Raw genomic sequence first — 26,059 nt, forward strand, 5'->3', positions numbered from 1 at the left:
TTTTCTTTTCTTTCCTTTTTAAAGAAAAAACCTAAACAGGTAAACTACCGCCATATTATCGGTAAAGTGATTACAAGTGTTGTACCAAATACAACATTTTATTAAATCAGTCAGAAATATTAGCCTACTGTTAAAGCTACACTTATTTTGTAACGCTGAGTCGCTATATAGGCTACAGCTGGTTTTTATTTTATTTTTTCCACATTAAGCCGAACTTCTAGCCTAGAAATCTAGACGCACCCTAGCGGCAGCAAATATATTTGCTCCTATACATTTTAATGATATAGTCTGGCTTGTCAGGCTACCGAACTTCAAAAAAGAAAAAAGAAAAAAAAAAACTTTAAAAGGGATTTTGTAAATGGGCGCGTGCAGGCAGAGAGACAGGCCTAGGTAAATTTCATTATCGACAAGATGTGTTGGTTCAGTCAGCTGCAGTGATGTCAGCAGCTGATCCTGGAGGACAGGGAGCTGTCAGTCAGAGTCAAGTGGAGCTGCAGCGCACACACACATTTACACACACAGGACCGACATGAGGACGACCTGACGGTAAGAACCCCTACTATTAGGCCTACTATTATTTCATTTCATGTCTTCTTTCATTTAACTGTATGTAGCCACAACCATGTTGTGTTATATCATTACAGGACACTCTAGCAAAACAAGCCTAACAAAACAGACTAAAATTATTATAAGGCTACATGTCATTTTAGTCAGCCCAACATGAAAGATTATATGGTTAATATGAATGTTTGTTTGGTTTCACAGTCTCTCTGGTGCCAAAGCCTGTTCTTCTGGGGAGGATTTATGTGAAGGTCTCTATGTGAAAGTGTGGGAGTCATGACAGACCTGTGGCTGATTTCTGTCCCACTGGACAAGACCAGTTTAAACAGTGTAGAGAAGCTCAAGCGCACCATTGCCAAAACCAACCTGGCCTCCTGCAGCAAGTTCTCCATCCCAGATCTCAAGGTGAGTTTGTTTTGACCCCAGTGAAGAGCCACAGACCTTACACAGAGGAGATTCATATGATAGGCTACAATGACAATGACAAAGAGAGAAAAAAAACTGTAAGTGCGTAAAGATGGAATACTTTTATTGTTGTGGGTCTGGACAGTGTGTGCGTTACCAGGTAAAGTGTTATACCAGTAAAGGAGAGTGTAGCTGAGGAGGATGATGGTGTTTGGTGTCCTTCTCTGTTGAAGGGATAACGGCTCAGGTTGCTCTCTACAGTTTGAGGCAAAATTTCCATCTGACCCATTTCACTCAGCGTGATCAATGTTCACCTTGACCCCACTGAGTCACATTTTAAGAGCTGCTTTTCCACTTAAAGGGATAGTTCAACATTTTGGCAAATTTGCCTCTTGCCATAATCCCTGTAGGGTAGGATCATTACCTTTAATTATCGGTGCATGTTGTTTTGAGATTCACGGGGAAGAGACGCGAGCTGCTCAGTGAACACAATGGAGGTGAATGGTAGGTCCCCTGTCCCTCATCAAACTCATCAAATACACAATCCAATAACTCCAAAACACTCTCAGGGAGAAGTTGTGACCTGCACATTCACCACACTATAAAATAATAATGTAACGTTATGAAGACAGAGTTGTTTTTGAGGCAAATGCGTAGCCAGAACTACATTCCAGACACGGCTGCTGGGCGGAGTGATTTCAAAAGTGCAAGTATAGTTCCGAGTATTTGCTTCATGTGCCGTAATGTTACATAATTATACGTTATTATTTCATCGTGTGGTGAATGTGCAGGTCACAACTTCTCCACAAGAGTGTTTTGGAGTTGTTGGACTATGTATTTGATGAGTTTGATGAGGGACAGGGGACCTGTACCATTCACCTCCATTGTGTTCACTGAGCAGCTCGCGTCTCTGACCCGCTGATCTCAAAACAACATGCACTGATAATTAAAGGTAATGAACCTACTACTATGATTACAGGGATTATGGCAATAGGTGAATTTTCCAGAATGTTGAACTATCCCTTCAAACATGGAGACCCCTATGTTTGATTAATGGACACCTCCATGCAAGGGTTGGGGTTAGCCAGCAAGCAGGAGTTGAGCTATGTGTTGTATACTTCATTTTTAGACCTCATGTACATGTGAATGCGCAAATTTATTTTTTCCTGCTATTGGGTATGTATATTCTAAGGGATGGCTATTGTAGTATTCTTATTTTATTTTATTTTATTTATTTGGGATTTTTAAAATCCACCTCTATCTTCTAACTCTTATGTATAGCCTACTATGTTTCATTTTTCCACTGGGAATTTGTTCATAACCCAAGAATTTACCTGCAGGGCTCAATAAAGTTATTCTGATTCTGATAATGTCAGAGTAACACACAGTAACACTAACTGTGTTTTCTATGGTCTGACCTTAGGTGGGAATACTGGACAGTCTGCTCAGTATGTCAGATGATCTCTACAAGCTCGACACGCTCACTGAAAGGTAAAAAGGCGCAAAAAGAGATGAGGCAAACTGAACATGTAGCCTGTGCTCCGTTAATGCACACTAGACCTACTGTCTGAGCGGTCGTCGGAGGTTTGTGCCTTAATGTAAACCTTTGTCCTTAATTAGGACTAGTCGCTCTGAGCTTGTGTGCAGGCTGAGCCATGATTAATTGATGGTCAGGGGCAGCTGACGGTTAGTTTTCCCCCTGATTTGAAATTCATTGTTGGTGTTTCTGAGCTGTCGTCCTGTAAGTGGGGATTGTAAATTATTCTCACTCATTGCTTTTTTTTTTTTTGTCTTTATTTGGACAAATGAAAACCCCATTTTCCACAATAGAATAGCACAGAATAAGATATATCTAGACATGAAGCTGTAAAATATTAAAACTGAATAAATAATGGACATGGCTTGTAATGGTGATATTTTTGCTCTTGCCTGGTCAGTGTGATCAAAAAAACCTACCAGTGTATGAAGGAGGTGATGGAGCAGTCTACTGACAAAGTGCTGCAAAACGCCTTAGCCAATGGAGGTGAGTCACTCACACACACACACACACACACACACACACACACACACACACACACACACACACACACACACACACACACACACACACACACACACACACACACACACACACACACACACACATACACACATACACGCTGAGGGTGTTAATTACATTGTATAGAAACTCATTAAGTAAGTGCACAGGAGCCCTAGGGTACATGCAAGCAGCAAATGAGACTAAGAGCTACTTAAACCAGACTCCATATGCACACACACAGACTTCCACTGCCACACATGCTCAGAGAACGCAGCCTTCTCTTTACTTACCCAGTGTAACAGCCTCCTGCACACAGGCAGCATGGGAACACAGCTGGCTGACCGCAGCCTCTCACAGGGTTCTTACGGATCCTTAAAAAGTCTTAAAAGGCATTGGATTCATTAATCTAAAAACAAGGCCTAAATTGGCATTAAAATGTCTTAAATCAATTTTTCAAACGTCTTAAAAATGTTAACACTTGGTAAGTGGGATTATCAGATTATAATTAGTCTCAAATCTCAAAATAATTGGTAACATTCCGACATAGAGAAGTTAGTGGCCGCTAAATCTCTCACCGCCACCAGCTCCCGAGTCAGTTTTTTTTTTCTTTTTTCGGACTTTTTATGCATTTATTTTGAAAGGACAGCTGCGGAAAACTCGCGCGAGTTTGTAGTTTTCACCAAAGTCCGTACTTTTAATGGAAACACACAGAACTCAAATTTCTTTTAATGCGCATTTCCCAGTTATTTGAATCACTTTGGATGGAAACATACGAACGAGCAAACGTGTCCTTTTTAGTTTATCATCTCCTCTCCACAACTACACAGGTTAAATGATGTCACCCCCCCCCCAATTATTCATGTAACAGTCGCTTTACCTTGGACCACATAGCAAAGTGGGTAAAATTGTCCCTAACCCTATGTATGTGGTGACTGTGGTGGAAGTCTGTCTTAAATTTCATTTCAAGTGGCATTAAAAACGTCTTAAAAAGTCTTAAATTAAACTTGGCTTAAGCTGTAGGAACCATGTCTCATCACTCTCCCCCATCAGGCCACGGCGTGAGTCAGAGAGCCGTCCTGTCACCGCTGAAAGCTTACCTCAAGTCCCTGAGGGGTATTTGATCTAATGCCAGTTTTGCTCTTTGAGCTGGAGTGGAATGCTGTGTGCCCTCTTACAGATGTTTTTTGCCCTCTTGCTTTCTGAGTGACACTGCGTGGTGGTGTGGCTTTCCGATTGTGCGATTTATGGTTTTCTAGTTAGGTCGTGACTTGTCACTGTGTATGTTTCTCAGCGGACCTCATGAGCTATGTGACAAAGTTTCAGTGGGACAAAGCCAAGTATCCCACAGCTCTGCCTCTCTCTAGCCTGGCAGAGATCATCAACAAGGTATAAACTAATGACAATGGGGATAATAATGGGTGACATAGAACCAGAAAGAACTGCCCCAAAAGGGCTCTCCTACTATTTATTATTGCACCAATATCACCTGATATGGAGCTGTATAGGGACAGGGTGTAAAACTACGATTTTGGCTCACTGGCCAATGGCTAGTGACCTCCAGAATTCTACTAGCCGAACATATTTTTCACCGGCCAAAAACATTCTTGCATTATTTGACTGAAAATATGTATGAGTGGTATAGGACTTGCACTTCTACCTCAAACTCTCCCAGTGTTGAGACTAGAGGAGGAGGACAAACTGTACGTATGTTAAATGGATAATTAAGACCTAAACTGTATTGTTAAGAGATGTAAAAGTATGTTTTTGCCCACTGAAATCCAGATTCACCTCCAAATATGAACAGGCAGCATAAACTAACATCCCAAATGACATTCGGATGCTGTCATTCTCACACATTATTTAGCATCTTACAGCAGATACGTTAAAATGAACATAGGGATCTACTGTATGTGTGATAAATGTGTCTATCATGAAAATAAGTATAAAAAAAAAAAATCATGTCATCTTACGTCATCAGGGTTATTCAGACTTCGGGGGGCGCTGTCTCCAAAGACTTTAAAAATGAGCTGTATGTCCCTGTAATAACCAGTGTTATTATATGAGGTCACATTGATTACAAGTAGCTTTAACGAATCCAAACTCTAAGAAAAAGCTTGAAATCATTATTTTGCTATATAGATAAGTGTGTGTGTGCATGAGCTCTGTCTTACAGTCATCACATACCCTGATGCTTCCATGTGCTGTGAATGTCTGCATGTGTGTCAGGAGGTTTCCCAGGTGGAGACAGAGCTAAAGTCTCGAGCTGCAGCGTACAACAGTGTGAAAACTAGCTTGCAAAGCCTTGAGCACAAACTAGAGTGAGTGACAACAGTTGCATATTAACTAAAAACGGATGATTATAGTAATGTATGTAAATGTTTAACCTGCTGTGTCTGCCTCTCCAGGGGGAATCTGCAAACTCGCTGTCTGAGTGACATCGTGCGAAAAGAAGACCTGGTGTTCTCCGAGTACCTCACCACTCTGCTGGTGGTGGTGAGCAGGTCAGTGACACTCACTTGTATGAGTGTTAAAGGGATAGTTCACCCAAAATTTAAATTTCACTCATTATCTACTCACCCTCATGTGGACTAAGGGCTGGGAGAAGTTTCAGAGTCCTCTGTGGCTTCTCTGAGTTACAGGGGGTCTCGGCGTAGCAGTGCATGTCCATATGACGGTTGCAAATGGATACCAACTGTCTTCGTAACAAAAAGACACACCAAAAAACATCCAAATACCTCCATGCTGCTCGTATGTAATGTCCGTCTTGTATTGTCCCGGAAAAAAGAGAAATAAGTCTATATTTCAAGCTTGTTTTGTAGCGGAAGCTTCTCGAAGCTCCTTTTCCCGGTTCGTCAAATTTGGACGGACTGGGAAGAGGACGGACCCTGGTTCGTCCAAATTTGACGGACAAGGAAGAGGAGCTTCTGCTACGAACAAGCTTGAAATATAGACTTATTTTATTTTTTCGGGACAAATGGATACCAACTGTCTTCGTAACAAAAAGACACATAAAAAAACATCCAAATACCTCCATGCTGCTCGTATGTAATGTCCGTCTTGTATTGAAGCCCCGAAATGCGAAATTGTCCCGAAAAAAATAAAATAAGTCTATATTTCAAGCTTGTTTGTAGCGGAAGCTCCTCTTCCTGGTCCATCAAATTTGGACGAACCGGGAAAAGGAGCTTCGAGAAGCTTCCGCTACAAAACAAGCTTGAAATATAGACTTATTTTATTTTTTTCGGGACAATACAAGACGGACATTACATACGAGCAGCATGGAGGTATTTGGATGTTTTTTGGTGTGTCTTTTTGTTATGAAGACAGTTGGTATCCATTTGCAACCGTTATATGGACATGCACTGCTACGCCGAGACCCCCTGTAACTCAGAGAAGCCACGGAGGACTCTGAAACTTCTCCCAACCCTTAGTCCACATGAGGGTGAGTAGATAATGAGTGAAATTTCAATTTTGCGTGAACTATCCCTTTAAGTATCTCTCTCATTATATTAATATGTAACTCTAAAATCTGACAGGGGGAGCTACCTGCAGTGGGAGAGGACCTACGAGTCTTTGTCAGCCTTTGTGGTTCCGCGGTCCAGCAGGTGAGTGGTCCTTATACACTCTTATCTATGAGACAAGCTGTTCCACTTGATCCAGGAACAAGTGCATTGGCAGCCTCTGAATACCTGCTCCCAGCCTCCAATAGGTCAGGCTGAGTAACCACAGGTGTTCCATTACCAGCAGAAAGTAAGAGTCTGTGCAGCGAGTCTTATTACTTACACCTGTTCTTTTCCTACTTTGACAATTTAAAATGTCCTCATGTAGCAGACATACAGTATTAGTGAAATACATCAAACAGCTCCTAACCACACCCATCTGTTCCCTAAATGGAAGAAAATATCACCATGGTGAGTTCAAACACCCGTGTGGGTGTATAGGGCATTTAAAGTAGGCTGTGTGTGTGATGGCTAATGATATTTGTATATCATACTACTTCATATTGTAAATCTTCTCAGATTCAACATTTCAAGTGGAGTCTTGTGCTCTTGTGAGCCCATGCAGACAGGAGGTGTTAAGGAAACCCTGTAGTGTGAAGGGAGAGAGCCACCAAATGGTCCAGTTCAACCAGGAAGTGTACCATTTACCGAAAGCACAGTAGCCTACATACAACGTGTCTCCTTCCAGTCTGTGGGAAACGTCCATTGTCTCATAGATAAGAGTTATTCAACTATTGGTTGAATAATCTACAACCATTAACAGAAACTAGATTTATACTATTATTACCTACAGTTTTACAGATTTAAGTTACAGTTATTCAACTATTGATTGATCGATCAAAACGCCATCATTGTCTTCTGTAAAATTTAGTTCATCCTTAGATTATAGCCGTATAAAATGTGCTTAGTAGGTAAGATGGTCGTCAAAATAACATAATTTAATGAATAAGCTTTTTAAATTTATTGGGTTTTTGATGAAATAATTCTGTATATTTTAGACATTGTACATCTGTCCCATCTGTTTGAAACCACTTCAAGACATGTCACAATAGTTGACACATTGAAGTTGATCTATTCAGCGTAAATGGCTTTTGATTTATTGGAAACATTGCTACAAGTGTTGCAGTCATGCCTGGTCCTCTTAATAACAGCAGGTAGGAACTGAGCTTTTAAAGACTCAACACATGTCTCAGCCCCACAAGTGTTTGTCTCTGTTCTGATCTGACGTGTGCAGATTGAACTTGATCCAGTTCACTCACCTCTTAAGGCTGAACCACTTACAGCTGCTGCTGCTGTCAAACTGTCTCTTTGCTTTTGCTCATATCCTGATGTATACTTGCTCATTTAATGACTTTAATCATTTGTTCCTTCCATGTTATTTTAGTTACAGCACTTTAATGATGTTGCTTTTGCTTTTTTGAAAAAATGACATGTTACCTCCTATGAGTAACTGGTGATAGAAAGCAGTGAAAACATCCTCTGTTTGAAGCTTATAGGATTCTGTTAGCATTGTATTGTCTTTTCCTAAGTCCTTATGAATTCCCCAATTACATCTTTCATTAGCATCATATTGTTTCCCATCAAGATAAATATTATAATCAATATCAAAGTGGTATTTGGTAACCAACACTGGACCAGCACTAAGTAGCTTCAGCTGCAGCTGCAGATTCTTCCACTAAGCATTAATAAAAACACCTGTACAGGTGTGAATGGCATATAGATATGGAGGATTTGAAGAGACCTACCAACCCAAACTTATTTCAAACAAATAAAGACGGTGAACTATTCCTATGATTGATCATTAAACTGAAATGACAGTCCAGAAAGCCAGTGGTGTATTGCAGGTCAGTGTTGTCCAACAGAGGACAGGGCAAAGGCTATGACGGCTCCCATTAGCTCATATCAGTGATGATAAGCCACACCCACAATGATGACAACCATGATCATTTTGGGACTAGGGCTGTGTCCTTATATAATCTAATAAACAAATGAAACAATGCTTTGCATTTAAAATTAGCAGGTGTGTGCTGCCCTCTACTGGGCAATATGGAAATGATTAACTGTTTTTCAGTTAAAAAAACAAAAAGCCTACTACTGTAATTCTTCCTTTTTTTGATGAATTGTGTATTTTTTCATTCATCACCTTTATTTATTCAGGGGGGCCAATTGAGAGCAAGCTCTCATTTCCAATGGCGCCCTGATTACAGCACAATACAATTCAAACACATTGCAATACATATCCATAATAATATACACTCAACAGAAGCACATAGTGAATTCAAGAAGCACATGAACATTCAGAAATCATGAGATCAATAAGAATTTATTTAAAATGATTAAAAGGAATCAGTGTATCCAACTGAAGCTGAGACAGTAAATTATTCCATTTAAAAGGAGCAAAATAAACAAAAGCAAATTTCCCTACCTCCGTTTTAACAGCTGGGATATTAAGAGCCAGTGGGTTTTGTGTACGAGTGGGATACTTAAAAGATCTGAAGCTCAGTAGGCTAGATAGATAGAGTGGAAGTTTTTTTAGTAGTGCCTTATAAATAAACAATACACAGTGTTGCTCCCTTCTTAGAGCCAGGGAAGTCCAACCCACATTTTGATAGAGATGGCAGTGATGGGTCATGAACCCATCGCCCGTAATAAATCTAATAGCCGAATGATAAATTGTATTGAGTGGTTTAAGAACAGAGGGAGAAGCATGCATGTAAATAATGTCACCATAATCTAAAACGGATAGAAATGTGGCCTTCTACAGTGCTGAGGAAGACTACTTTATTTCTATAAAAGAATGCCAATAGAGGCTTCAGCTTCTTTAAAAGTTCTGCAACATGTAAATTAAAAGACCGTTTATCATCTACTTATAACAAGAAACCCTACCTCTTTACTTTCATTTAATTTCATTTCATTTTGGTTTATTCCATTCATGGTATACATTCTTCACATGGTTGCACAAAATTACATAATGTACACATTGTCACCATGAATGAAAAGGAGCAGGATGAAGAAAATATACTATATAATACCTGCCCCTCTCTGTTGTTATAATTACATTGTTATAATTACATTGGCACTTCAACACCAATATTATACCCTAAAGTGCACTAATGAAATTAAAAGAATGTGATTACTTTTTATTTTTAGGAATTTTTAAATGAAATTAATACACAAAATTAAATTTAGACCTGATGATAGTATATCTGTGGAGTTATTCCAGTTAATCTAGAGGTGGCCATACATGTGAGGTAAAAGCAATAGCAACAAAAAACCATGCATTACTAATGTGAATATGATGATTCTGAAGCTTCACAGGCTACACTATCACAGTACCTATGTTGTCTTCCATATGTTCTGCTAATTTTCTGTCATTCTTCTGTGGGAGCATCAGGAAGCTGTACGAGGACCCAGAGGGGGGAGTTTTCTCGGTGACGCTTTTCAAAAGAGCCGTTTGTGAATTCAAAGCCAAAGCCCAGGAAAGCAAGTAAGTAAGCAGGATGGATCACCCTGAAAAAAAACATCCTCCAGCGGAGTGACAGTTGTGTCACTGTGAGCTAACAGCATCGCCTCTCTGACCCACAGGTTCACTGTGCGCGAGTACAGCTTTGATCTGGAGGAGAAGAAGCAGCAGGAGATGAAGCGCCTCAGTGTTCAAAAGAAGGAACAATATGTGCGTCAAACATCATACGGTCTTTCGGTGTGAGTTGTTTGGTGTGTGTGTGAATGTGTTAGTGCTGACGTGTATTGTGTTATAAATGTGCATGTCTCCTCCACAGGGAATCTTTGTGTGTTGGCTGAAGGTTAATTTCAGTGAGGTGTTTATAGCCTGGATTCACTTGAAAGCGTTGAGGGTGTTTGTAGAATCCGTCCTCAGGTCAGTGCTGACAATATTCCTGATTTTCTCTCATGTGCGCTCAACATTAATAAGAAAAAATGTCATGTGAGTCATGTGTAAGTGGACTCATGAAGGTGTCTCCTGTCAGGTATGGATTACCTGTGAGCTACCAGGCTCTTCTGCTGCAGACGGACAGCAAGCACTCAAAGAAACTCAGAGAAGAGCTGGACTCACTGTTCATGCACCTGGACCCCACTGCCACTGCCAGCAAGACCGATGTAAGAGACAGACTCACCCTCACTGCTTCCACTGCTGCTTCAGTCTGTTCAGCCTATGGTCTCCTTACTACCTATGTCCTGCAGCTTTCCACCATACCTTACAGTCTTCATCATCAAATACAACTGTTATCAGAAGGCCTGCAGTGACTCTGCACACTTAAAGGGATAGTTCACCCAAAATTCAAATTTCTCATTATCTACTCACCCTCATGTCGACTAAGGGCTGGGAGAAGTTTCAGAGTCCTCTGTGGCTTCTCTGAGTTACAGGGGGTCTCGGCGTAGCAGTGCATGTCCATATAACGGTTGCAAATGGATACCAACTGTCTTTGTAACAAAAAGACACACCAAAAAACATCCAAATACCTCCATGCTGCTAGTATGTAATGTCCGTCTTGTATTGAAGCCCCGAAATGTGAAATTGTCCCGAAAAAAATTAAATAAGTCTATATTTCAAGCTTGTTTTAAGCGGAACCGGTTCGTCAAATTTGGACGAACTGGGAAGAGGAGCTTTGAGAAGCTTCCGCTGCAAACAAGCTTGAAATATAGACTTATTTAATTATTTCCGGGACAATTTCGCATTTCTGGGCTTTTTTTCGGGGCAACCTTTATGGACATGCACTGCTACGCCGAGACCCCCTGTAACTCAGAGAAGCCACGGAGGACTCTGAAACTTCTCCCAGCCCTTAGTCCACATGAGGGTGAGTAGATAATGAGTGAAATTTCGATTTTGGATGAACTATCCCTTTAATAGTGTTGCAGATTGAATTGCACATACATAACATATTTTGCAGTACAGCCACACTCAATTAACCTAATGACAAAGTGAAAATGTGTTTAAGAAATGTTCTTCGTCTTTGGTGTCTGGAGGCTTTGGGCAGCTTTGATCCTCTATTGTAGCTTTGTATTGTAGTCTCCCTGTCTGCTGCTGAGAGGGTTCCTGCATTAGCCAGACAATAGGTCTCTACTACCAGACACAGTGTTTGAGCAACTGGTATCAAACTAGTTCATACCCTTGGTTTCCCAAAATTTTTATTGCAGAGGTTTAAAGGGATAGTTCAACATTTTGGCAAATTCGCCTATTGTCAAAATCCCAATAGTCTTAGCAGTAGGTTCATTACCTTTAAAGGGATAGTTCAACATTTTGGCAAATTGGCCCATTGCCATAATCACTATAGTCATAGCAGTAGGTTTGTTACCTTTAATTGTTGGTGTAAGCTATTTTTAGAACGGCGGAGAGGAGTGCCGAGCTGCTCAGATCTACGCTACGGAGGCTAATGGAATTTCTTGGTTTCCCTCATCAAACTCATCAAATACAAAATCCAACAACTCCAAAACGCTTTTTTGGACAAGTTGTGACCTGCACATTCACCACGCTATGAGATAATAACGGAATGTTATGAAACAGAGCCGTTTTCGAGGTAAATACAGGGTAAATACAGAGACTCGCGCATCAGTGGTTTTGCATCTATTTACCTCTAAAACAGCTCAGTCTCGTAACGTTCCGTTATTATCTCATAGCGTGGTGGGATTATGGCAATGGGCCAATTTGCCAAAATGTTGAACTATCCCTTTAATTGTCAGTGCAAGCTATTTTTAGATCGGCGGGGCAGAGACGCGAGCTGCTCAGCTAACACAACAAAGGCGTGCGGTACTTTCGCCTTTCCCTCATCAAACTCATCAAATACACAATCCAACAAGTCCAAAACGCTCTGGTGGACAAGTTGTTTTCAAGGCAAATGCATAGCCGGAACTACATTCCAGACATGGCTGCTGGGCGGAGTCGGAGTGATTTCAAAAACAAGTATTTGCTTTTTATACGTTATTATTTCAGAGCATGGCAAATGTTCAGGTCATAACTTCTTCAGGAGAGCATGTTGGTGTTGTTGGATTGATGAGTTTTAAGGGAAAGGCAAAAAAAAACGTTTCTCTGCCCCGCCGATCTAAAAACAGCTTGCACCGACAATTAGTAATGTACCTAACCTATCCTAGGACTATAGGAATTATGGCAATATAGCAAATTTGCCAAAATGTTGAACTATCCCTTTAAGGAGAGTTCCTTGTTCAGTGTTTTTGTTTTTGTTGTTGTCCTGACATGCAGTGTGACCTGTGGGATCTGTGGGGATTTGTGTGGATTTCTTAATTATGTCTTGCTACAACATTTTCCACACGTGAACTATAGACAAATGTCAAGGATCAAACAGGATGCACCTGACCACAGCCAAGGGTCTGAATGTGTGTGAGGCTCCGAGCCTCCAGAGAGAAGCTGGAGAGAGACGATGTGAAACTAATGAGATGGTTAAATAACTTCTTATCGATCAAGGCTTCAAACAAAACAATGTGTCAGATCTGGGGTTAACATCCTGCACTTTACCCATGATGCCATTCTGTGCTGTTTCAGTTGACAGCTTGTCTCAGCCTCAAAAGATCTTGTGTTTAAGATTTGTTGTTTAAAAAAAAAAAAAAAAAAACATTTATGTAATTGGCCTTTTTTTTTTTTTTTTTTCTAATTATTACTTTTAAGCAGAAGAAAAACTGAAACAGAACACAGTGGCTGTGTCGCTGAGTGCAGTCTCGTCCCGCAATGTGATTGATTGTTAATATAAAAAATTGATTAAGGGCTATGAATGATCCACTGAACCACTGCTATTCGCCAGTTCATTAAAGCTTTTCATTAATGTATTGCTTACATTTGATTCCCAGTGAAGAAACTGCTGAAATCAAACTTATTCAGAGACTGATTGTGGGTAACTATTTAGTTTGATGATGCTTCTCCATTTTCATAAGACCAGTGAAAGCAGAAACTTAAGTGTGCGTCCAGATTTGATGCTGATATCAGAGAGGAGTTGAACATCATCGACCATCTGCTGTCCAGCCTTCTCAAAATGACATTTGTCTCATGCAAATGTGTCGATGGGCAGACTGTGAAAAATGAAACTGTGGGCTACGGAGCTGCACGCACGCTCACTGCATGCAGATCAGGGCACGATAGCTATGGTGCATGACATATAACATGGTGCACAGACACTCCTGCAGAGCAATGATGCATTTCAACTGGTCCAAAGAGTGTGACACTGATTTTTATTAAAGGGATAGTTCACCCAAAATTCAAATTTCACTCATTATCTACTCACCCTCATGTCGACTAAGAGCTGTGAGAATTTTCAGAGTCCTCCATGCCTTCTCTGAGTTACCGGAGGGGGGGGGGGGGGGGGGGGGGGGGGGGGTCCACGCAGTAGTATTTGTCCATATAAGTATTTGTCCATATAATGGTTGTGAATGGACCCCACTTTTTTCGTCCAAAAAGACACACCAAAAAACATCCAAATACCTCCATACTGCTCGTCTGTAATGTCCCTCTTGTATTGGAGCCCCGACATGAGAAATTGTTCTGAAAAAAATTAAATAAGTCTATATTTTAAGATTGTTTGTAGCGGAAGCTCCCAGTGTCTCAGTTCACTGCTCTTCCCAGCGGAACAATTTCTCATGTCGGGGCTTCAATACAAGAGGGACATTACATATGAGCAGTATGGAGGTATTTGGATGTTTTTTGGTGTGTCTTTTTGGACGAAGAAAAGTGGTATCCATTCACAACCATTATATGGACAAATACTGCTGCGTGGACCCCCCCGTAACTCAGAGAAGGAACGGAGGACTCTGAAACTTCTCACAGCTCTTAGTCGACATGAGGGTGAGTAGATAATGAGTGAAATTTGAATTATGGGTGAACTATCCCTTTAATGTTTTCTGTGTCTCTTCTGCAGCAGGTCAGCTGTGACATCCCAGGACTTTGTCAGCAGGAATACTTCCCGTGCATCTGCTTCCACATCAACAGCAGTGTCCTGGACATCAGCTAGCAGCAGAGAGAGCAACCACAGCTAGGAGGACCCTGACTCTTCTTCCAGAGCTGTCACTCAGAACCAGGAGCATAAAGACTCTCAGTAAAAAATAAAACACATCTAGTGAAGAATATAATCACAAATGTCTTTTCAACATTTATTATGAGACACAAAGAACTTCTTGTAAATATGTAAATAATCTTGTTAGTGGATGGATTTGGATTCCAATGTGGAATCATGTAGTATGTTTCATATCAAAGGCTGTTCACTGTTTTCTCTTGACAGAATACTGTAAATGTTGATTGTCAGTGTACAGTGTTTTAAATGAGCATGTTCTTTTTAGAAATCTAAAGCCATCACAGAATAAAAAGGGGATTTCTTTGTGCATAGTTGTACCTCATACAGCAGTTCTCTATGAGGCTCTTTTTTTTAACTCAATGTTTGAACATTTTGGTCATGTTACAAGGAGGCTACAATACTCATGGTCTGGAGGGAAAAGGCCATTCAGTGTTTGTGGTTTTAAAGGGATAGTTCACCCAAAATTCAAATTTCACTCATTATCTACTCAACCCTCATGTCGACTAAGGGCTGGGAGAAGTTTCAGAGTCCTCCGTGCCTTCTCTGAGTTACAGCGGGGCTTCAATACAAGAGGGACATTACAGACATTACAGACGAGCACTATGGAGGTATTTGGATGTTTTTTGGTGTGTCTTTTTGGATGAAGAAAAGTTAGCTCTGTTCGCAACCGTCATATGGACATGCAGTGCTGCACGGAGCCCCGCTGTAACTCAGAGAAGCCACGGATAACTCTGAAACTTCTCCCAGCCCTTAGTCCACATGAGAGTGAGTAGATAATGAGTGAAATTTGAATTTTGGGTGAACTATCCCTTTAATTGTTACTTGCTGTTAACACCACTAACCACAGGTGTCGCCAAATCAACCCAGCACTGAAAACTTGTGTTATACAGCGGCTTCAGGTATGTCAACATGTGGTTACATACTTACAGTATATGTATATTTATTTTTATGGTCAGTGTGGAACTAGTTTTAAAGTCAGTCAGATTTCAGTTGTTTAAACCCTATTATCTATATTAAATCTGACAATGTGCTAATGTAAGGTCAGCAGTGTTGACTCCACCTGGACTGAATATGGAAACAATGTGTTGGTGTGGGGTTAGAAAGAAGCCAGTTTACCAAACCCCTACAGTCCACTTGTCTGTACCTGAGGCTAGCAGTTAAATTGGGTATGTGTCAGGTCAGTGTCAGGACCCGACAAAAGCCATGAACACAAAAGCATGGAATAAAAAAAACAGTCTTCCTCCACAACACAGATTTTATACATTTTGGAAAAAACTGTTCATCATGAGCAGAACAAAACTTCTGTCCAATCTCTGTGCAGATTCCAGCGGGTATCTATGTGCATGCATGTATGTGCACCAGAACTGGTCCAGATGTGGAAGTAGCATGGTGTTCTGTACTGTATATGAGTCAGAGTCAGACCATAGACCCATGGACATTATGGACACTCCAGTTAAGTGGTTCTTTTTCTGTTTCCTAACAACTCACAGACATCTGAAACATGACAATGGGTCATAATTGCTTTTTTTTTTTTCTTTTGTTAACGCTTTAATTTCAAAAATGTAGTAATTACATGGTTGTTATGCAGAAATGTGAAGAAATGATAAAGAAATAGGGTTAGGACAAGTCAGCTCTTATTTATTATGTAGTCATGTGGTCATGAAAGAGTTTGAAGAAATACATCATAATAAGTGTGAGTTAATACAGAATGTGGAGGAAAGTGGCTGCTGTGTTAAAGGGATAGTTCACCCAAAATTCAAATTTCACTCATTATCTACTCACCCTCATGTCGACTAAGAGCTGTGAGAATTTTCAGAGTCCTCCGTTCCTTCTCTGAGTTACGGGGGGGTCCGCGCAGCAGTATTTGTCCATATAATGGTTGTGAATGGATACCACTTTTCTTCGTCCACAAAGACACACCAAAAAACATCCAAATACCTCCATACTGCTCGTCTGTAATGTCCCTCTTGTATTGAAGCCCCGACATGAGAAATTGTTCCGGAAAAAAAAGTCTATATTTTAAGCTTGTTTGTAGCGGAAGCTCCCAGTGTCTCAGTTCACTGCTCTCATGTGTCAGTGCAAATCTCGCGTGATTTGCACTGACCGGCGAAACAATTTCTCATGTCGGGGCTTCAATACAAGAGGGACATTACAGACGAGCAGCATGGAGGTATTTGGATGTTTTTGGTGTGTCTTTTTGTTACGAAGAAAAGTGAGCCCCATTCACAACCATTATATGGACAAATACTGCTGCGCGGACCCCCCCCCGTAACTCAGAGAAGGCACAGAGGACTCTGAAAATTCTCCCAGCCCTTAGTCGACATGAGGGTGAGTAATGAGTGAAATTTGAATTTTGGGTGAACTATCGCTTTAACATGAGATATCATGGTATGCTTCATTGTGCAGTAAATGATATTAATGCTATCATCATCAGTAGCTGATATAAAAATGACTCTTGTACAATTACTGACAAACCCTCTTTACTCTTCTTCAGTACAATAACCCATCATTTTACAGTAGGTGACTTCACCTTGGCATTACTTGACTGTTATTTCTTCAGCATTATTTCATAGTATTACAAAGAATAATTAATGGTCTGTAAACAAGAGGGTTACCCTTTCCTTAAAATATCTCACAAGCCAGGATAAAAAAGAGAGAATGAGTGAGATTATGTCAAATCTAACCTTGAGAAGTGAGCAGTAACTTCAGCTGTTAGATACATTTAGTGGAGCTGGGTATAACCAGAAACATCACATTGTTCTATAGTGAAGCTCTTTAGTTTATGTTCTTTGTTTGGCTGAATGCTCTGCATCACATGATCACCACAGTCCCACATTTGTCTCTGCTGTTACAGATAATATTTTGGGTTTCATGTTGGAAGATTTCCTTTGCATCTTAGCAACACAGCAAATTCCAGTAATGAAAGAGTGCATGCGTCTCTCTCTCTCTCCAAATATGTGTGTGTGAGAGAGGGAGGGAGGGAGAGAGAGAGAGAGAGAGAGAGAGAGAGAGAAGTGGGAAGTGTTAGGAAAAGCTGATCGCTCAAGATGTACTATTCAGTGCAAGAAACGCTCTGAAGGAGCCATTTTACGCACCAAAATAATGGACATGAATTCTGGTTAGTGCGTTTTAGTTGGACATTAAAGGATTAATACTGATCTTAGTTTAAAAAACAAACAAACAAACATTTGTTAAAATGTGGACAATTCCGAGGCCAAATTACAGGAGTGATTTGTGCTCCGAGGGGGAGATCGCTGTGAACATCGGCGGGGTTCGGGTGGTTCTTTTCGGGGATGTGTTGAACCGCTACCCGGAGAGCAGACTGGCCGAGCTGGTGAACTGCTCAACTCAGAACCATGAAGACATCTCGTCGCTTTGTGACGACTTTGATCCGGGGAGAAAGGAGTTCTACTTTGACCGAGACCCCGATGCCTTTAAATGCATCATCGACGTTTACTACTTTGATGAAATCCACATCAAACGCGGCATTTGCCCCATCTGCTTCATCAAGGAGATGGAGTTCTGGAAAATCGACCCAAGTGTTTTGGATGAATGCTGCAAGAGTTACTTGAGCGAGAAGGAGGAAGAGCTGGAGGAGATCGCGAACAAAGTGAAAGTGATTCTGGAGGACCAGAGGGAGGACCAGTGCATCACGCGCACCCAGCTGTGCCAGAGGTGGCTGTGGAAGCTGATGGAGAAGCCGGGCTCATCCCTGCCGGCGCGCGTCATCGCCATCGCGTCCTTCCTCTCCATCCTGGTCTCGGCGGTGGTGATGTGCGTGGGGACCATCCCCGAGCTCCAGGTGGCGGACTCGGAGGGGAAGCTCGTGGAGCACCCCACCTTGGAGGGGATCGAGACCGCGTGCATGCTGTGGTTCACGACGGAGTACCTGCTGCGCCTCGCCTCCTCCCCGAACAAGCTCCACTTCGCGCTCTCCTTCATGAACATCATCGACTTCATGGCCATCATACCTTTCTACGTGGTCCTGTCCCTCACCTACCTCGGCACCTCGTCCATGATGGAGCTGGCTAACGTCCAGCAGGCCGTCCAGGCGCTCCGCATCATGCGTATCGCGCGTATTTTCAAGCTGGCGCGCCACTCCTCCGGACTGCAGACTCTGACCTACGCGCTGAAGAGGAGCCTCAAGGAGCTGGGGCTGCTGCTCATGTACATGAGCGTGGGGATCTTCGTGTTCTCGGCGCTGGCCTACACCATGGAGCAAAGCCACCCGGAGACCCTGTTCAGGAGCATCCCTCAGTCCTTTTGGTGGGCCATCATCACCATGACCACCGTGGGCTACGGAGACATCTACCCCAAAACCACGCTGGGGAAGTGCAACGCGGCCGTGAGCTTTCTGTGCGGGGTGATAGCCATTGCCCTGCCCATCCATCCCATCATTAATAACTTCGTCATCTTCTACAATAAGCAGAAAGTGCTGGAGACCGCGGCGAAGCACGAAGTGGAGCTGATGGAGCTGAAGTCCGGCAGTGACGCGCGCAGGAAAAGTAGGAATTGAGAGACGGAGACGGTCTGTCTTTTTTAAACTGACTCAATAAGAACATTCATATTGAAAATACTAAGAAAACATAGTTAAAAATCTAAATCTAAAGTTTGTTGTGAGACCTCAACTCCAGCCGTCTGGACCTGCAAACACTGAGGCAGAGCTCCAGCTGTACATAGCGCCATGATACACATGTCTTTACGCTGCAGTTGCTTTCACAGGGGAATGTGTGCTGTGCTGCTTTTGCTTCTGTCCCAGTCATTGTGAATGAGGCTATTGGAATTAAAGCTCGTGCATGAAAAAAAAAAAACCTGTCCATGTGCATAGAGGATGAACTTGAGGGGAAAAAACAACCACACACTGATAGAACGGGCCACTATATTTCCAAAGCTGGAGTCTTCTCAGAACATTTTCTCTCTGTGGCTCCACAGACACTGTCTCCTTGTTGAGCTGTGATGGTGGGAGCAGAGGGACACAAAGAGAGAATTTAGTTCTGAAAAGACTTTGAATAATAACCACTTGATTTAATTAACTCTGACCGTGGAAGTCTGGTGTTTTGCTCCAGGGAACCAAAGCTGTAAATTTATCCCCATCATTAAGTCTTCATTAGATAAGGAGAGGATCTTTTAATGCTCACTATGATCAGGAGGGATGAGTACTGAAAGCTAAACCTGGTAAAGATAGAGCTGAAAATAATACATCTGGACTAATGCAGCCATGGTGTAGACAGTGATGGCAGACAGTGATGTCAAGTGCCATGTGCTTTTATATTACTTTCTCAAATAAAAAGTTGTTCATGTGAGGAGTCTACTCTGCACACGTTGATTTCTATGTCTTAGCCATAGACTGTGAAAAACAGGTCTTAGCTAAATGCATGGACCAAACTAAAGTGTGTTTGTATATTCAACACTACTGATCCCCCCCCCCCCCCAAAAAAAAAAACAACAACCATACATTTCATAACATTTACATTTTATTTAATGTAACATTTACCAGGAAATTCAATATCTTCCTCTTCCAAATACAAATAACAGTTTGGACAGAACAAGCTCATCTACTGACAGCTGAGCTGATGTTGGTATCAATGGTAGCATTTGACTAAAAGTGCATTATTCCACTGCTATTGGGAGAAATTAACATTGCCGCTGGCAGCACCAACTTATTGTATGCAGTCCATACGATAACATTGTGCATATTATGCACAACATTCTGTGTGCACAGCCATAGAGTGCTGCCAGGGCTGACGTCAAAACCCGGAAGTTTAGCACGGCGCTGGTTCCAGGAAAAGAAAGTGAATGGGGTTTTTGCATTGTGTTTTGGATGATGTCAGAAAATCAGCTCTGTGGCTAACACAAGTTTATGATACTTACAAGTTTTGTTCAGCGAGATAATCTTCACATATTATGAACACCTTTTATACTGTATTTGAAGCTTAAAGGGATAGTTCACCCAAAATTCAAATTTCACTCATTATCTACTTACCCTCATGTCGACTAAGAGCTGTGAGAATTTCCAGAGTCCTCCGTTCCTTCTCTGAGTTACGGGGGGGTCAGCGCAACAGTTTTTGTCCATATAATGGTTGTCAATGGATACCAACTTTCTTTGTCCAAAAAGACACACCAAAAAACATCCAAATACCTCCATACTGCTCGTCTGTAATGTCCCTCTTGTATTGAAGCCCCGACATGAGAAATTGTTCAGAAAAAAATTAAATAAGTCTACATTTTAAGCTTGTTTGTAGCGGAAGCTCCCAGTGTCTCAGTTCACTGCTCTTCCTGTGTCAGTGCAAATCTCGTGTGATTTGCACTGACGGGCGGAACAATTTCTCATGTCGGGGCTTCAATACAAGAGGGACATTACAGATGAGCAGTATGGAGATATTTGGATGTTTTTTGGTGTGTCTTTTTGGACGAAGAAAGTTGGTATCCATTGACAACCATTATATGGACAAATACTGCTGCACGGACCCCCCCGTAACTCAGAGAAGGAACGGAGGACTCTGAAAATTCTCACAGCCCTTAGTCGACATGAGGGTGAGTAGATAATGAGTGAAATTAGAATTTTGGGTGAACTATCCCTTTAAATGTGGTGGCCAGAAGTAAAAAGCTAACGTCAGGCTTTAACAGACTACTACACGGTCGCATGACTATTAACGTTACTATCACTAAGCTTTCCACTGATTTCGGCCGCTTTAAAAAAACAACAACCATTGTCTAATGAGGAAATAGGACAGTTTTTACATGTTGAAGACCCATAAATAACATAAAATAACATCCATAAGAACATTCTGGCCTGTTGGAGGGGTGATGGCGTTTAATGTCCCAGACAGGGTTTGTAGTCGTATTGAACAACTTGTTAGCAACTGCTTTTTTTACGACACGTAAAAGCTTCAAAATTCACAAGTAGGGTATTTACTGACATGTTTTATGTCGTAGAACAAAACCTGAAGCTCGCTTAAGCTTTTGTTAACCACAGTGAACCTTATTCAATTTGAATAATTTGAAAAACGTATTGACTTTTAGACGAGAGAACTGGAAGTGCTAAAAGCGCTAACAGAGTTCCGGGTTTAGAATAGAATAGAATAGAGAATACTTTATTCATCCCTGGCAGGGAAATTCAAGTTAGTCCAGTAGCTCACACAACAATGACACAAAAAAGATGAACACAAAAAACATTTGAACAAGTGTTATATAAAACGATTGCAGCAGGAACAAATGATCTCTTAAATCTTTCACTAAATCTTCTACTGCCAGACTCTATGGCAGCATCATGTTGTCACTGATATGGACCAATGTCAGCCGTCTCTGGGGGCCCCCTTCCAGCTCGGGGGCCCTAGTGCAATTGCCTGATTTGTCTGTCCTGTACGTAATGTACTGAACACTGTCTCATCAGCTTGACACCTCATGGGTGGACTCATTTTGTCTCCTTGGTCAAATGCTGCCCAGTCTAGTATGAATAGGATTAAGAGAAATAGATACAGTGAGTATTCAATGAAAAAAAAGGTTGGTTTCACATTTTACAGGCAGCAGATGTGTATTTGTTAAAGCTTGTTACAATAAAAACACAATTTCTATCTTTTATGTCCATAGACAACTTTCACTGAAACCTTTTAATAAAAAAATGTATTTTCCAATGTGGGAACAGTCTTAGGTCAAGAGCTGGGATTGTTCAAATCTGAAGACACAAGGGACAGCGCACGACTTTTTACAAGATGCCAAAACTTGTGCATTAAAACTATGTTTGAGAAAAGCGAGCTGTTTTCCCAGGGTGACTCAGTGGTTTATGTTTTTCTTCCTGACATTTAAAAAAAAAAAAGAAACAACACAGGAAAGATGACAGAAAGTGTTTGTGGTCAGAATGTAGAACTGGATTTGATTCTACTGAGACAAGTGTGTGTTGCAGGTGAGCTGCACAGGGATGGGCTCCATGTGTTCTGCAAACTAAATGAGACGAATGAGCAGTTTTTATTCCGTGTTTGTGTGTCATGTCTGTGCATCTTCATCAGCGTGTTGTCTAACAGGCCTTGCGCATCATGTGTGACACGATCCGAGGCGGCGCTCAGTGAGAAACTGGCGGCCCCCATGCGGGAAAACACTTCAAAGTAAGGTTATACACACCCACGCTCGCTCAACACTGAAGAACGCTGCCTCCCCACCTCCCTCCCCCGCCACCGCCACCGCCCCCACCTGCTGTTTCTCTCCCAGTCTCCTCCACCTCCCCCACCTCCTCATCCTCCTCATCCTCCGTCTCAGATGACGATCTGTCAGCTTCACTGGCTGGGAGAGCAGTGATATGTAAAGCGTTGGCATTGTCGTATTTGGAGGTTTTCTGGCAATGCACAACTTTACTCTTTAAGGCGAGACACTAGGCAAAAACATTGTTTTTTGCTTCCTTAACATGTCTTCATTCAGAAAAGTGGAAAGAAATGGTAGAAAATCCACATTAAGGTGTTTTTTGTTTTTTTTTACTTCATTTTGTCTCTTTTGTCGAATTCACCAAAAGTTAGCAGCTGCTGTGGCAAACTGCCCTGCCTGTTGTCTGACCCATGTCATGCAGGTATCATTGTAAAGCTCTCTGGGCTCCAAAAATGGTCATTTCCTTTCTATCAGCAACAAATCATAAAAGTACAATTGACATTAACAATCTATGGAATTTTACAATACAAATCTTAAAGGGATAGTTCACCCAAAATTCAAATTTCACTCATTATCTACTCACCCTCATGTCGACTAAGGGCTGGGAGAAGTTTCAGAGTCCTCTGTGCCTTCTCTGAGTTACAGCGGGGCTCCGTGCAGCACTGTATGTCCATATAACGGTTGCAAATGGATACCACTTTTCTTCGTCCAAAAAGACACACCAAAAACCATCCAAATACCTCCATGCTGCTCGTATGTAATGTCCGTCTTGTATTGAAGCCCCAAAATGCGAAATTGTTCCGAAAAAAATTAAATAAGTCTATATTTCAAGCTTGTTTGTAGCGGAAGCTTCTCTTCCTGGTCCGTCCAAATCTCGCGCAATTTGCTACAAACAAGTTTGAAATATAGACTTATTTAATTTTTTTATACAAATACGTGCAGCATGGAGGTATTTGGATGTTTTTTGGTGTGTCTTTTTGTTACGAAGACAGTTGGTATCCATTTGCAACCGTTATATGGACAAATACTGCTACGCCGAGACCCCCTGTAACTCAGAGAAGCCACGGAGGACTCTGAAACTTCTCCCAGCCCTTAGTCCACATGAGGGTGAGTAGATAATGAGTGCAATTTGAATTTTGGGTGAACTATTCTTTTAAGGCTGTTTTCTCAAAATGAGTTTTTCCCATTCCAGCAGCACGTACAGACACCAAATCTTCCAGTTTTACCCCTGTCTATATTCTGCAGGTTTTTACAGAGGGGTTTGATATATCATTCACAGCCTGATTTATGCAACATTTTATTCCTAAAAACATGGAATAATTAGGAATGGTGACAGTATTTTCTCATTTACAGAGTGATAAAAAGAGAGAAGAGAGAATCTTTGACTCTAATATGTCAACAAAACAAAACAAGAAATTTGAAAGTAGCTTTATCCATCGTTCAGACTTCTTTTCTGGACTATGCAAATTAGCACATATTTCATTAGATATTGCCTCATTTACATAAGATTTGACAAAACCTGTAATAGAAAGAATAATTGTCTTAATGTAAGTAATAAACTTGGGAAGTTTCATGGTGATATCTGTTAGCTTTTTTTTTTACCCTATTCACCTGTAGTGTCTCCCCTTAAAGGGATAGTTCACCCAAAATTGAAATTTCACTCATTATCTACTCACCCTCATGTGGACTAAGGGCTGGGAGAAGTTTCAGAGTCCTCCGTGGCTTCACTGAGTTACAGGGGGTCTCGGCGTAGCAGTGCATGTCCATATAACGGTTGCAAATGGATACCAACTGTCATCGTAACAAAAAGACACACCATAAAACATCCGAATACCTCCATGCTGCTCGTAATGTCCGTCTTGTATTGAAGCCCCGAAATGCGAAATTGTCCAAAAAAATTAAATAAGTGTATTTTTCAAGCTTGTTTGTAGCGGAAGCTCCTCTTCCTGGTTCGTCAAATTTGGACGAACCAGGAAGAGGATCTTCGAGAAGCTTCCATTACAAAACAAGCTTGAAATATAGACTTATTTAATTTTTTCGGGACAATTTCGCATTTCTGGGCTTCAATACAAGACGGATATTACATACGAGCAGCATGGAGGTATTTGGATGTTTTTTGGTGTGTCTTTTTGTTACGAAGACAGTTGGTATCCATTTGCAACCGTTATATGGACATGCACTGCTACGCCGAGACCCCCTGTAACTCAGAGAAGCCACGGAGGACTCTGAAACTTCTCCCAGCCCTTAGTCCACATGAGGGTGAGTAGATAATGAGTGAAATTTCAATTTTGGGTGAACTATCCCTTTGAACATCAAGTAATAAAAACAAACATCCTGCTCAGGATGGAGGTGGAAAAAAAGGAAAGGAATAAATGATTTGTTACTCAACAGTCAGGTATGAAAGAACTGTGTGAACATGGGGGGGGGCATTGACATTGACTCCAACCAAATATAGCACTTCATATTCTATGCATCAGCAGCCATCACTCTGGCTGTACGGTCCAGTCACTCACAGACTGAAATCTTTTGCTGCTGACTCCTGTCTGGAATGACCTCTGAAGGGAAAAACAGTCAAACTGATCTCAGCTCAGCCAGTGTTTAAACATGTTGATGTTCTAAACAGCAGTCAGTGTATCTCCAGCTCTCTCATGCTGTATGTTTGATCGATGGCAACCTGTAAACAAATGCATCAAAGACACCAGAGCCTGCGGGTCAATACCTGGTCTCCTCTGTGGGCTTTGATACTGGACCGGTCTCCCACGACCTCCCAGCTCCCAGAGCACACATGTGTGTCCACAGGAGGATTTCACAATAGATTTCAATTGAAGGAAGGTTTAAAAGTGATTATAAGTTATTTTTAATTAGTTCCCACTGGTGATAGTGATGTAGTAGTGTAGGTGTGTGGATATAGGTGGGTTAGGGTTTAGGTGAAGTTTATGCTTTTTTTTTTTTTTAGCAGTTTAGATGCAGCAACACTACAGCAAACACACACACAAACACACTTACAGCTACCTTACATAAAACTCACTTCCAGCTGCTGGTTGTGATTAAAAGAGTTTCCTCTTTGAGAAACGGCCACTTTTACTTTAAAGAATACATTTTTATTTGAGCTGTGTTTTCAAATGCAAGTCAAATTTTGTTTTTCATAATCAATGAATCTGTTTTAACATCAGAGCAACATTTCAAAGCCCAAAGGTTTTACATTTACTGTAACTTTAAGGCAAACAGTGACAAGTTCTCACATTTCAGAGTGAAATCATCAATGACTGATTACTTTTTTTTTGTGATCAACTTTTTATTTTATTTTATTTTATTTTATTTTATTTTATTTTATTTTATTTTATTTTATTTTATTTCATTTCCATTCATGCCCCTTACTCCTCCCCCTA

At 41.3% G+C, this 26,059-nt stretch overlaps 2 protein-coding genes across 2 annotated transcripts; both read left to right on the forward strand.

Annotated features, from left to right (window-relative positions):
* Window positions 1-837: 837 nt before the first annotated feature.
* Window positions 838-14,474, forward strand: atp6v1c2 (ATPase H+ transporting V1 subunit C2; the record flags this gene model as incomplete). The annotated part of the gene is made up of 13 exons (XM_083998682.1): window positions 838-966; window positions 2,390-2,457; window positions 2,904-2,989; window positions 4,058-4,120; window positions 4,299-4,393; window positions 5,234-5,325; window positions 5,413-5,508; window positions 6,541-6,609; window positions 9,899-9,991; window positions 10,090-10,177; window positions 10,284-10,381; window positions 10,491-10,620; window positions 14,385-14,474. The coding sequence occupies 13 exons, from the start codon at window positions 838-840 to the stop codon at window positions 14,472-14,474; spliced, it is 1,197 nt and encodes a 398-aa protein (XP_083854808.1).
* Window positions 14,475-17,730: 3,256 nt separating this feature from the next.
* On the forward strand, window positions 17,731-19,050 carry kcnf1b (potassium voltage-gated channel, subfamily F, member 1b; the record flags this gene model as incomplete). The annotated part of the gene is made up of 1 exon (XM_083997915.1): window positions 17,731-19,050. One exon carries the CDS (start codon window positions 17,731-17,733, stop codon window positions 19,048-19,050), a length of 1,320 nt encoding a protein of 439 aa, XP_083854041.1.
* Between the last annotated feature and the right edge of the window lie 7,009 nt (window positions 19,051-26,059).

This window comes from Trachurus trachurus (genome assembly GCF_905171665.1).
Source record: "Trachurus trachurus genome assembly, chromosome: 22".
In the NCBI taxonomy this organism is placed as follows: Eukaryota; Metazoa; Chordata; class Actinopteri; order Carangiformes; family Carangidae; genus Trachurus; species Trachurus trachurus.